Here is a 12755-nt window from a genome sequence, read left to right as displayed (position 1 = left end):
TCAGAATTCCCTGTGGTTTCAGGGCTGAACAGTAGCCACTGCCTGGATGGACCCCACCTTTGGCACTTGTGAATACTGTGGCTGGGAATGTGGGTGTGCAAGTACCTGTGCAAAGTTCAACCTATCCGCGTAGTTTGCACTTGTCCTTGGTAAAGAGGGTTAAGTGCCTGGACACGGGTTAAGACACCAGCCCACCCTGGGGCAGGTCGGAGGCTGCAGACACTTTGCAGGGAGCTGGAGCCCGACCACAGCACTTTGCAAGTTCAGTTTGGGCAGTGGAGGCAGCACCCGTGGGGGGCAGGGCCCAGCAGGGTTGCCCGGGGCACATGCAGACCCCACGTCCCAGCAGCTCTGGGCGCCTTCACTGAGATGGGGTGTGACCTGCTGCAAGCCACAGAAAGTCGCGCCGGGAGCCCTGCCTCCCCTGCCTAAGGCCGTGTGGCATCCCCACGGCAAAGCTGGTAGTGAAGTGAAGGAGCTGTGGATTCAAGTTGGCGCGTCCATCATCACTTCCGATCAGAACGCCGGTGGGCCCGCGTGGGCACTGGGAAGACCTCAGTGCCGTGGCTGGCGTGCGCAGGGACCAGCAGAGCCACACGGTGGCCGGGGTGGGTGTTCCATGGTCAGTCAGGGAGGCAGGACATAGGGTTAGTGACCCCATGCGCACGGCGGGCAGCCACAGCAGCAAGCCCAGCCAGAAACCCTGAACCAAAGACGGGATCCAGGCGAGGAGCGGAGGGGAGGGTCTGGGATCTGCTGGAGAACGTCCAGGAAAAGGTCACCACCCGGTGTGCACTCTCAGCAAGTCTACTGACAAAGGAAAGGTCTCAGCTCCCCAAGTCCACTGCCCCCAGCCCTGTGCACCTCGCACCAGCCCCTGATACGAATATCAGGTGCCCTGGGCGCAGGGCCGGTGAGCTGACCGGCCAGTGCCTCTGCCCCGCTGTGTCCACCTCCCCCGCTGTACCCGGTGCCCTCGCTCTTGCAGACGAAGGCCTGTGGGACATGTTCGTGAAGGACATTCCCCGGAGCGCCACGTCCTACACCATCAGCCTGGACAGGCTCAGGCCGGGAGTGACCTACGAGTTCCGGGTGGTGGCTGTGAACCAGATGGGCTATGGAGAGCCCAGCAGCCCGTCCACGACCGTGTCAGGTAGGGCCCCCTCCAGGGGAACTCTCGCTTCCGAGGGGTGGTGGCTGGCACGGGACCCTGCCAGTTGCAGACGCTCCGGCGCATGGGGCCCTGCGCGGAGCACGCAGTGCTGGGCGGCGGCGCGGTGCTGGCCCACAGCACCAGCAAGGCCGGTGTGCCCCTGGGACGGCGGGTTGCTCTGGACAGCCTCAGACCGCGGGGTTCCTTGGGGGGGGGGGCAGCCAGCTTCCTCCTTGTGGGTCCATAATGCTGCCGTGTCCTGAGGAGCCCGGGTGCTGCGCGTCCAAAACCACTCTGCTGTCCCCTCTGTCCCCACGCACGTCCGGCTGTGTCCATCCAACGCGGTGTCTGACGTCTGGTGGGTGTGTTTCCTGTGGGCGGCCGGCCTTGGGCCTCGGCTGTGGCAGGCTCCCTGTGCCTCTTGCCGTCCGAGGCCTCGGGACCAGCTGCCTTGCAGGGGACACAGCAAGGACACTGAGTGGGGCCCCAGGGCCGTCCTGCACCTTCCGGAAACAATTCCCTGTTGTTTTGGTTTTAGTAAACAGGATAAAACACGAGATGAGTGCCTTCCTTTAGAGCAACTTGTCAATGGAAACTTCTCAATTTGTTTCTCCAAGAACATCCGAAAGTGGGGCCAGTCAGTCATCCCGCTCAGTGTAACTGGGGGTGTGAACTAAATACAGTGGCCCGGCCCGCGGGGACCCAGTGGGGGTGGAGGAAGACGACACGTGCCTGCCGCGGGCCGGTCTGGGCAGGCGTGGACGCCGTCCAGCACAGGCAGGAGCAAGGGTCTGATTGGGGCGCCTCTGGACTGAGACCGCAGCCCGCAGGCTTTAGGGGCCCACCTGGTTCCCTCTGAGAGCCATCTCTGGTGGCCAGGCAGGGGGACGAGGGCCCAGGCGACAGCGGTGTTATGGGGAGGGACAGGCCCCTGAGACAGGAGGGGCCTGTCCCTCCTTTCCCTTTAACCCAGACGCCTGGGAGAGCCGGCCAGGTGGGGCCGCTCGGGCCAGAGGGCTCCCACGAAGAAGGCGGGACAGTGCTGCCACTGAAGCCCTGCCCAGGCCAGTGGCCTGGTCTTCCCTGCACCTCGGGTCCCCGCCCCACCCGGCCCCAGCCCAGCCCCAGCAGGTTCGCGGGCGGGAGGCACATCTGGGCGTCGGTCTGACGTCACCAGGTGCTCACTTCTGCCCTCAGCCCAAGCGGACGCCCCGTTCTACGCCGAGTGGTGGTTCCTGCTGGTGCTGGCGCTGTCCTGCCTTGTCGCCGTCCTGCTGGCCGCGTTCGCCCTGGTCCTGCGTGGGCAGAGCCGGAGATACAGGAGCTGCGGCACAGGTGGGCTGCCCCGCCCGGGGCTGGGGGGTGCCCGGCTCTCCCGTCTGCCCTCGGAGTGGCCGTGTGTCTCGGACACGCCATCGGGGTCCCGCAGCCTCTGAGTCTCCGTTTCCCCACCTGCACCCCGTGCCAACACAGCGGTGTTTTCTAGTGTGATCAGAGGGTGCACAGTGGCAAACCGAGGACAGTCGAGCCGCAGTCAGGGCCGGGAGGACCAGGAGGAGCTGGCACCCGTCCCAGCTTTAGGTGTCCCGTACAGAGTGACAGAAATGCCCCGGCACAGCCGTCTCTCAGCCCGAGTCTGTGCCTCACCTTCCACTTCATGACCCAGCACTGAGCCCATGGCGGCCGGTACACCTCCACGTCCCCAGCACAAGTGCTGTGCCTGGCACACAGTAGGTGCCTGACACACAGTAGGTGCTCAGGAAGTGCTGCTGCTGGATGAGCCGCCGTCGTTAGAGAAATTGGAGGACGTGGGGCAGAGCGGCCACGAGGGAGCACCCAGAGTGAGGGTCCACGTATAGGAAGGTCGAGGCGGGTGTTTCGGAGGCAACACGGTGTTGCTGCTGGGGCAACAGGGCGCCCAGAAGGTGTGAGCGGAGCCTTCCAGGTGTGGGCAGTGCTCCCCACATAACCCTTCCCGTAATCGCCAGGGGCCACTTCTTCGCAGAAGCTGGTCTCCTTGGGCGCTGGACTGCGGGCTGCCCTTCCCCTGCCACGTCCCCACCTCTGGGCCCACTGTCCAGGGTCGCCGGGCTCCTCCCATCAACTGGGCCGTCCTCCCACTCAGGAGATGGTCCCCCCGTGAGGCTGTCCCTGGGGGAGCCACCACGCTAGTCTGCTGCTCCGAGAGGGACCTCCGGGATCCCTGCCCGGCCGCCAGCACCGTCACTGCGCAGAAAGGGTTCATGAAACCCCGGAGCGCCTTCCCGCCTGCGCCTGTGACATTGAGAAGTTCACTCCTCCAAGACAGGGTGTTTTTTCTGTATAAATTCACCTCGGATGAGTGGCCCTGCATCGGGTTTCGTTCCTGTGGGACTCTCGGGGCAGGGAGGGCCTGTTGCTTCACTGAGTCAGCGCTGTGCCTCGGCCCTGGGTCTGGCTGTGGAGGGTCCCCCACTTGTCACACTCCCACCCGACTGGGAGACGGAGCTGACCCGCAGCCTCTGGCACTCGGCCGCACCTGCGGTGTTAACTTCACACCACAAATGGACCCTTGGAAAAATACCTGCCTCCCAGGATGGCCCCCTCCCGCCCAGGGGACACCCTCACCCTCCTTCCTGCACCCCAACACGGCCATCCTCAGCAGATTCCCTCGGCTCCCACCTGACCACCCCCCACTGCCACCGCCAGCAGCCTCAACTTCCCCAGGCGCTCTGTGCTGTGTAGGCACACCGGGGGGTGGTGAGGCAAGACTCCCCCCAGAGGGGACCCTCAGGGGTTAGAAATGGGGCTAAGTCGAGCAGGTCCACGTGGACAGTTGCCTGGGACGCCAGCTCACAGTCCCGGTCTGGTCCCGTCCCACTTCAGGTAAGGGCCTCTCCCACGCGGAGGAGTCCGTGACCCTGGACAACGGAGGCTTCGCGGCCTTGGAGCTCAACAGCCGGCACCTCAGTGTCAAGAACACCTTCTCGAAGAAGAACGGGACCAGGTAGGGACACGCAGCTGCCCCGCCCCTTCGAAGGACCCCACACCCGCTGGTCCCACTGAGTGCCGGCAGGGGCAGCGTGGCGTCCAGGAGGGTAGTCAAGGCAGACGGTGGGAGTCCTGGGGTCGTAAAAAGAGGGCAGGTCTCAGGTGGGCGGGGAGGTGACCTGGGGAGACCCCACAGCCCTGGGCGGGCCCTCTGTCCCAGCCGAGCCCCTGGGGTTAGTCCCTTCGAGGCCCGCAGGCTGGGAACTTGTTGCACCTGTTGCTGAAATGGTATCAGAGGTCATGAGGTCATGAGGTCAGAGGCCGTGGGTCTCCTCTCGCTCAGCCAGAGCTCGATCCCGAGGTGGGGACGGGGCGCTGCTGCGGGGCGCGCCCTCACGGCTGCTGGGGCGTCTGTCCCCAGGTCCCCGCCCCGGCCGAGCCCCGGGGGACTGCACTACTCGGACGAGGACATCTGCAACAAGTACAACGGCGCCGTGCTGGCCGAGAGCATGAACCTGCAGGAGAAGTCGGTGGACGCGTCCGAGTCCGAGGTCAGTGTTGCGACCCCCTCCCGCTCCTGTCCTGAGTCCTCTGCTTCCTCAAGGCGCCTCGAGGCCTGTCTCGGTTGAGTGTGACAAGGACAAGGGCCTCATTGACAGACAGGGGAGGTAGTCGAGGCTCCACGCTCAGACCCACAGCCCCAGTGCCCACCAGCCCCTCACACGGCCTTGGCCTCGATGGCACCAAGGCCCCGGCGGGCTCCGGGAGCAGCGGGTCCCACCTCTGAGCAGACCCGCCTCCACGGGACCTGCCCAGGCACCGAGGGCTCTGGGGCGTGGTTCCAGCAGTCCCCTTGACAGCCAGCGTTCCAACGGGCATGCGCCCCAGGTGACCTTCAACCCAAGGCCACCCTCCTTCCTCCTGCTCTCAGAACCAGGCCTGCTGTGTCCGGGGGTGGCCATGCACTTGGTGGCCTCTGGACCCCAGCCAAGAGTTGGGGACCTGAGGCCACGAGACTGAGAGAAGTGGGGACACCCCCACCTTCCCCCACGTTTCTGCCCCTCCCACCAGCTGCCCTTCCTGCCCCTCTTGCTGAAGGGTCTTGCCTCGAGGAAGCTCTGGGTCCGTCAACAGCGGCCAGCAGCTCCCCCTGGAGACGCGGCCCTGCAGCTGCACCGGGGAGGTCTCTCCCAGAGAGGGTGGGAGCCTCCACCACAACCCCCCACCGCCCCCCTGGGGCCAGGGCCTGCAAGGGACCTCCGTCGCCCTCTGTGTGGGGTTCAGCTGGGGGCTGAGCAGTCCAGGGCACGAGGCTCACAGGGGAGCAGAAGGACGGGCCTTTCCCAGGGCGGCAGCGCGGTGGGGACTCCACCAGGGGCCGGCCTCCCTGCCCTCCCCGCCCCCACTGTCTCCGATCTCCCACCACCCGGGAAGCTGGCTCCCTGTGGGTCCTAAGCTTCCCAGGCTCCAGTCTGCCAAGCCTCGGGAGGGAGAGAAATCGCCAGGCCGTTTGCTAGATGTGTAGGCTGACCCCACCTCTCAGCATTTTTACTCTAAATCAATCTGTAATCTAAAATGAGTCTCACCTCCATTCTGACCTTAAATTCAGGCCTTACTGAGCCCTGAGGCTCAATACAATGGCTTCTCTTAAACCACGGTTACTACGTGAGCTCCTGGGGAGAGGGGAGGGCAGGTCGTGTCTCACCTGCTGGGCTCCCAGTTTCTGTTTACAAAGGCCAGGGGGCCCCCATCTGCACCGTAGCCCTGGGTGTGGAGAAGGCAACCACAGCACTCCGTGTTTCGAATGCACATCTGCCTAAACGGGGCCGGCGGGCGAAACCCTGCCAACCCTCCCCCGCCTCCGTGTGATCGAGAGTCAGCAGTCAGCTTCCAGCTGCCCTAGCCCGAAGCAACGCGCGCGGAAGGGCAGGCCGGCCCTCCAGCCGACCGTCTGCCGCAGCAGGGAGGGACCCAGCCTCGTGCGCCCTCCTGGCGCTGGGCCCTAACTGCCCGTAGCCCCTGTGAAGATGCAGGTCCCTGGGCGGCAGTTGGGGTGGGTGCCCATTGGCTTGGCGGGTGGTGCTCGTAGCAGCTGTGTGTTGAGCATGAATTGAGCACCCACTCTGGGCCAGGCACAGGCTAATGGGGCCGCAAGGTAGGGCGACGCTCCTCACTGATCACAGGACAAGGCCAAGGCTGAAGTCGTCCAGCCCCTTGTCTCAGGGCTTAACCGAACTCACCCCTGCGCCGTCATCCCTGCAGCCTAGCGCCAGGGCCTGTGGCCCTTCCTTCAGCGGCCAGAATGCGCCCCTGAGTTCCGTACTATGCGTTCTCGGAGGTGTTCCCAGAGCAGCTCCCTGGGAAGCGCTCAGTCCCTCGCCTGAGGGGGTTTGAGGTCCCACGTGGCTGATTTTTAAGGAGGGTTATCAAGTGCGTGCTGGCACGGAGCTAGGTGTGTACGTGCACCCATTCGTGGGCACACGCGTGTGAGCCTAACTACAGATGCAGTGCACAGACACAGGGTGGGGGTGATGGGGGCAGGGATGTGGAATCCACACTAAACCCTGCAAGGAGGTCGTCATGACCTCGTATGACACCTGAGGACACCAGGCCCTCTGACCGGCGCCCCCCACTAAGGCCCCGTGGGTCGGGGTAGACGTCTCTGCTCCGCAGTGCGGCCTTGGGCGCGCACCGACTCCAGAACACGCACGTGCTCTAGAAAATAGGGCGTGAGCTCTATGCCGCGGCACCATTGCCAGAGGCTTCACATGGCCCTTTGTAAACACTTCTCCCCGCCGACGTCTGTGCCCCCTGGGGACAGGCCCGGCCAAGGGCCCGCCAGCCGTCCTGGAAAACTGCACTCTCTCGGCGAGGAGCCAGCCAAGTCCTGACCTCGGCCGTCCTGGTGGCGCTGACTTTTGGCCTTGTCCCTTAACACCCGAGCGACAGAACCAGAGTCGGGTTCCAGAACTGTCATAGCTCCCTGAGCGAGATCTCGGGGGCCCGGAGGGAGCAGGCCCAGGTCGGCCGGCCCGGGACGTCCGGAGACGCTGGCGCAGGGTTCTGCAGACAGGGCTCTCCCTCGAAGCTGGCGTTCCACCAACACAGCCACGACGCCGTCCTTTCCCCAAGTGTTGTTTTTACCTGTTTTCAGAAGCACTGCTCGGGCGAAAACCCAAGCGCCCGCTCACATCTGCCTGCTCAGGGCTGCTCTGCGCTTGGCCGGGGGCATCAGGTGCCCAGCTGCAGCCCCGTCTGTCCCTGCTCGGAAGTAAGAGGGTCGTCACGGTTTTATCCACGGCTGCTCATGAGTTACATCACGGCTGCTGTCCAAACCGCATTCTAAAAACATTTTCAAACCACAAAAACGGTTTCAAAGATCTCTCCTGCCACAGGCAACGCAGACTGCCCCTCGGACAGCCCCTCCAACCGCCCCTCGGACCCGTGGACTCCCTAATAACGCCTGTCGCCTTGCCGATGCAAAAACCCAAGAGCCCTGAGATTACCGCTGTCAGCTGCTGGCCGGGCCTTCGTGTGCTGCCGGCAGCTCCCACAGCTGCTCGGCCACCATGTCCAGGCACTCACACCCACACACACGTCGCGACTTCCCGTCACACAGGAAACTGAGGGAAGAAAAGACCCCGCGGCACTGTTTTCTCTCAGTAATTCTGCATCACCGAAGTACATGCCCAGCACATAGACATGATGTCGTATAAACACGAAGAGAGCGTTGGCAGGAGGCTGGTGGCCTCTGACAGAGGGCCCTCCCCTGCAGGACCCAGCAGCGCCCCTGCAGGAGCCCAGGCCACCATGTGCCAGGGGACCTAGCCGTTCTCTCCTCTCCCCTGCGCGCTCACATCCTGGCCCCTGTGCACACCGAGCTCTCTCCCCCACAGTGGCTTTTGGAGCCACCTGGCTGGATCTTTGTCCCACAGCTGCAGCTGGGTCCCCACGGGAGGAGCTCCGCTCTTCCCCCAGAGAAGTCCCAGAGCAGGTGCCCATGGGCTCAGTGTCTATCTCATGCCCACCCGCGAACTGATCACTGTTTTCTGAGACACAAGCCCTCCAGCCCTGGGAGAAGGCAGGGAAGGCTCGCTCTCTGAAGGTCATCAGGAAGGTCAATACCCAGGCACAAGCTGGGGATGTGGCTGAGAGCCACAGGACCACCCTGAGCGCATCTCCTGCCAGGGTCTCTGCTCATCACCTACATCAGTCACCAACCCCCTGCTGTGGGACCCTTAGGTCCTTGGTGAGAAAATACAGCAGGACATACAGCTACCCAGCGTTTGGAGTGACGCCAATTTTGTGCATCGCAGCAGCCTGCACCTGGCTGGGACCTCTGGCGCGCTCACCCTCGGGCCAGCCGCGCAGAGGGCCCTTCGAGATGCTGGCTGTGGGGGAGCGCTGAGACCCTCCAGGCCGCGCCTCGGCCCCCAGCCGCCTGGACCCCCGCCGCTCCACAGCGCAGACCTCTGCAGGGGCGGCGGGCGAGGGCAGAGAGCGGGACACGAGTCCGGGCTCAGGACCTGGTGACCAAAAGGAGCACACTCGCATCCCCTGCAGAGAACCAGTGGAAGCCACGCCCACCGGTGTTTCTCCGCCCTCTTATTGGACTGTGGTTGACCCCGCCCCTCGGCTGGGTCCCAGCGGTGTCTCACCCTCGCTATTCCCAGCCAGCAGGACCCTGGGCAGGCCACTGGCTTCTGCGGGTCTAGGCTCTGGGACACAGGATGAGGGGCTGGGGTCACCTGCTCCTCCTCCGCTCGCCAGCGTCCTTCGCAGCGGGGCGATGACGGGAGGGTGGGGTGGGTATTTGGCCCTAGGGTCCCCATGACCCCTGACCCCCATCTGCCAGACCTGGAGCCCAAGTGTCGTGTGAGCGTCCTGGGAACATCTCAGAGAAAAGGGCGCCTTCAACGCGCGCGCGCCCGGCCTGCGCTTCAGGAACCACGGAACCCAAACCCGTGTCTAGAGAAATGACAAGCCCAGCTTGGGAGTGGGGGGCGGTGACAGGCTCCCTGCACAGCCTCAGTTACGGCCGCTCAGCCCCGGCTCTCACCCAGCTCTGCCTTGCGACCGCTGCACCCGCCTCTCCCGCCCCCAGGCCTCCAGGAAACACCGTGGATCTTAATCCACAGCCGCAAAGACAGGTGCCTGACCTCGTCCAAACCCCTGTGGCCGGCAGCCTCCGAAGCTGCAGTTCCGGGTCTGGGGCTGTGTCGCGTGTCTCGTGACCTGTCACTGGGGTCAGAGTTGTGCAGCGAACACCAGGAACGTGGGGTTTCCCGGTGGGCCTGGGCCCACCTTGAACCTTCAGGCCACTGGGTCCATAGACCCGTTGGTGACATATCAGCGGTGGCTGTGGCCAGGGAGGAGATGCTGGGCTCAGCCCCGGTCAGGCTGCATGGGAGCAAGGGGGTGGGGGGTGGGGGCTAGCTGTGCACCTCGTGGGGGGGGGACGGGAGAGAGGGTGGCAGTGGCTGGCGATGTGCGCTGTCCCCGTGGGCGACCACTCCCTCCTTCCAGCTCAGCCCTGCTGCCCCCGGCCACCCTCCCCGCTGTCCCCTGCTGCCCTGAGTCCAGCGTGACCACAGCCTCCCGTGACCGCTGCCACCCCCTCCCCCGTCCTTCCCCACGTGTCCCCCCTCCCGGGTGCCTGGGCCCGTGTCCCGCTCACAGCCCGCTCTCCCCCAGGGCACCGACTCCGAGTCCGAGGACGCGCCGCCCCCGCACTCCTTCGTCAACCACTACCTGAGCGACCCCACCTACTGCGGCTCCTGGAAGCGGCGGGCCCCGGGCGGGCGCGCGGCCCCGCACCGGTACGAGGCGGTGGCGGCGGCGGAGGGCCCGCCCCTGCACACGGTGGTGACCACGCAGAGCGCGGTGTTCGCGCCCGCGGGCCTCGGCGCCCGGACTCCGCTCACCGGCTTCTCGTCCTTCGTGTGACCGGCCTCGGCCGGGGCGACCGCGCCGACCTTCGGACAGTCGTCCGCCTGCTGTTCGCGAAGACCCCGCAGGCGACGGCTTCCCCGCTCGTGAACCCTGGGATTCAGTTAGGACGGTTTTTTTAATGGCTTTTTGTAACATCGCTGCAGGAAGCGGGTCTCTTTGTTTTCTTTTCTTTTTACGAGAAGGCGTATTTCACGGTGCGACAGCTGGGCACCCGGACCCCGCAGGCCCCGGGCCCGGCTCTCCATCCGCCGGGCCAGGAGCCGGGAGGGGAGGAGGGGCCGGAGGGTGGGGCGCGACCCGCCTGCCTCCAGGTCACCCGCCTCTTCTCCACCTCCGGGGCCGCCTCTGTCTGGACAACCCCCGTGGCCTGGCTGGCGGCCCCGCCCTGGGTTTGAAGAGCGAAAGTCCCGCCTGGGCTCAGCGCGTCCCGCCCGGCTGCGTCTGTCCCCGAGACGCCCTCGCGGGGCGCTGGCCGAGGGGTGCGCTGGGGCCGCGGGGGAGACTCCGAGGTGCTGTCCTCTGACGGGTGACGGCCTGGGGGGAATCACGGGGCTCTTGTCTTCCTTTCTCTAAACTGGATAGTGCAGAAGCCCCCCCACCCTACCCTGGAAGCCCCCGCTGGCTCCCCGAGAACACAGCACACGCCAGCCCGAGAACCCGGGGGAAGACAGCGCGTTCCGGAATTGCCTGTTGCGTGAGAGGTGTGCATTGTTAACCAGAGTATTTTTTAAATCTTTTTATCTTTTTTTAAAATATGTCACATGAAATGAATGAGTCTCTGCCGTCTCCAGGTGCCTTTTTATTAATTGTTCAGCTTTGTACACGGGAAACACGGAAAGGTGACAGTGTCTCCAAATAAAGCCAACGGCTCCGAGAAAACGAGGTCCCGACCCACCTCGTGCACGCAGGCCACGCCCTGCACCCCAGGCCCCCCCACCCCCCGCCGCCACCGCCAGCCGAGCCCCCACTGCTCACAAGGCGCGGCCCTCCCGGTGAGCACCACTCTGCAAGCTGCTCGTGACACCGGTGTAGCTGCTGCCCCTTCCCTGGGTCCCAGGCCAGATTGTTAGCTGGTTTTCTGGAAAGTTTGTTTCCTCTCTGTTACCTCTTTGCCTTAGATTTTTAGCTGCAGGAAAATAGCATGCACCACTTTGGAAACCTGCAAGTGAAGCCATAGCCCAGCAGCCAGCCCACCCCTCACTCACATTCTTGGTGACAGGCCCCCAGGTGGCTGAGGTGCAGGTGGCCGGTCCCCCAGGCACAGCCCAGGTCTGGGTGTCACAGGAGGGCCCCACGTCCCCACTGACTGGTTGGACTGCGGCGCATGAAAGATCCCCGGCCACTCTGCCCACACCCCCAGGGCGCAGGGAGCAAGGCTGGGAGGCGGGTGGGGGAGACTGGGCCCAGGCCTGCCCAGGGTCACGTGGACCCCGTGCTCTGTCTGCTGTGGCACCCGGCCTTGGGGGCGGGGCTTGGCCCTCTGCCCCCAGAGTTGCTGCCTGGGGCCTGGGGCGAAGGGGAGCCTCGTGCTGGGTGGGGGGCCCCTCTGCACTTTTGCGGGGGGTGTGGGGGACCCCTCTTCTCCCTCCCACTCTTCCCCCCTGTACCACCCGCCCTTCTCTCTCTCAGCGGACGGGGACATTCTGAACCAAAACTCCTAGACAATCTACCCAAAGCCACTTTTGCTGAGAATCGCACCCAGCTGACACGACAGGACAGTCCTGGGGCCCAGAACCCCTCTTTCCTCCCAGGCCCAGGGCGCCGCCGCGGTCGGGGAGCCTGGAGGCTGGGGCCAGCTATCTGGGAAGGCGAGCTGTGACTGGACAGCTCGTATTTCATTCTCTTCCCTGTATTTCCTCTGCTTCTGGGAGACTCGCTTAGTGTGGATTCCCTGTGCAAGGAGGCTGCGTGGTCCGGGGGCTGCCGGTGGCCTGTCCACGCTGGCCCCCCCACCCCTGTGGCCTGGGGCCCTGGCCATCAGCACACCTGCACCTGAGGAACCGAGTGGGTATCTCTAGCTGGGTGCCAGCCTCCCAGGGGACTGTGGGCATCGAGAAGGGGCCAGAGGTGCTGCAGCCCACGACACGCTCCAACGCAGGACTCGAGTGGGGGGAGCCACAGACCCAGCCAGACAGCAGGGCGTGCTCTGCCCCCGTGTTCGTGTGTCTCCTCCTCGTGCGGACCTGTTTTCTCCGCAGTGGGTGGCTCGGTGGAGCAGGCAGGCCGGAAGTGCTTGCCGGGCTCTGTCTTCCCATCCCTGGGTTAGTTTTAAAAGCGTGAGCTCGTTGAGACAATACAGTTTGAAGGGGTAAGTGCACTTCTGCGGGAAACGTGGAGACAGAGAGCGAAGTTCAGATTTTTTTTAAAAAAGGCATCCCCTGGGTGTGAGAGAGGCCACAGTTTCCATCGACAGGATGGACCCCCAAATGTGCCTGGACCCCAAAAGCAGTGGCCACGTGGTGTCCCGGGGGCGTGGGCCTCAGTCTGGAGTCCCCACTCCGCCGAAGGTCCTGGGGCCCCAAAGCTGGTTGAGAGGCAGCCACGAGAGCTTCAGGCTTGAACAGCCCAGAGCATTCAAGTGGCCACAGGCCTCTTCTGTTCACGACCCACCTGCCTTCTCCCCACCTGCCTTCTCCCCACCTGCCTTCTCCCCACCTGGCACCCCAACCCCGAGGCTCCG

General features: G+C 64.6%; 1 protein-coding gene across 2 annotated transcripts in view; it reads left to right on the top strand.

The window, feature by feature from the left end:
• SDK1 (sidekick cell adhesion molecule 1) overlaps positions 1 to 10957 on the top strand; it is a 340546-nt gene extending 329589 nt beyond the window's left edge. For both annotated transcript variants that reach the window (XM_037057908.1, XM_037057906.1), the window contains 5 exons: positions 989 to 1153; positions 2351 to 2488; positions 4019 to 4139; positions 4545 to 4674; positions 9818 to 10957. In XM_037057908.1, coding sequence (XP_036913803.1) covers positions 989 to 1153; positions 2351 to 2488; positions 4019 to 4139; positions 4545 to 4674; positions 9818 to 10069 — 806 coding nt within the window. In that variant the 3' untranslated portion in view covers positions 10070 to 10957. The remainder of the gene's footprint in view (positions 1 to 988; positions 1154 to 2350; positions 2489 to 4018; positions 4140 to 4544; positions 4675 to 9817) is intronic.
• Positions 10958 to 12755: the final 1798 nt, after the last annotated feature.

Source organism: Sturnira hondurensis, unplaced genomic scaffold (genome assembly GCF_014824575.4).
Source record: "Sturnira hondurensis isolate 20B ecotype Veracruz unplaced genomic scaffold, ASM1482457v3 Scaffold0009733, whole genome shotgun sequence".
Classification (NCBI taxonomy): Eukaryota; Metazoa; Chordata; class Mammalia; order Chiroptera; family Phyllostomidae; genus Sturnira; species Sturnira hondurensis.
Note: the sequence above shows the minus strand (reverse complement) of the source record. Positions and strands in the feature narration are given on the sequence as shown.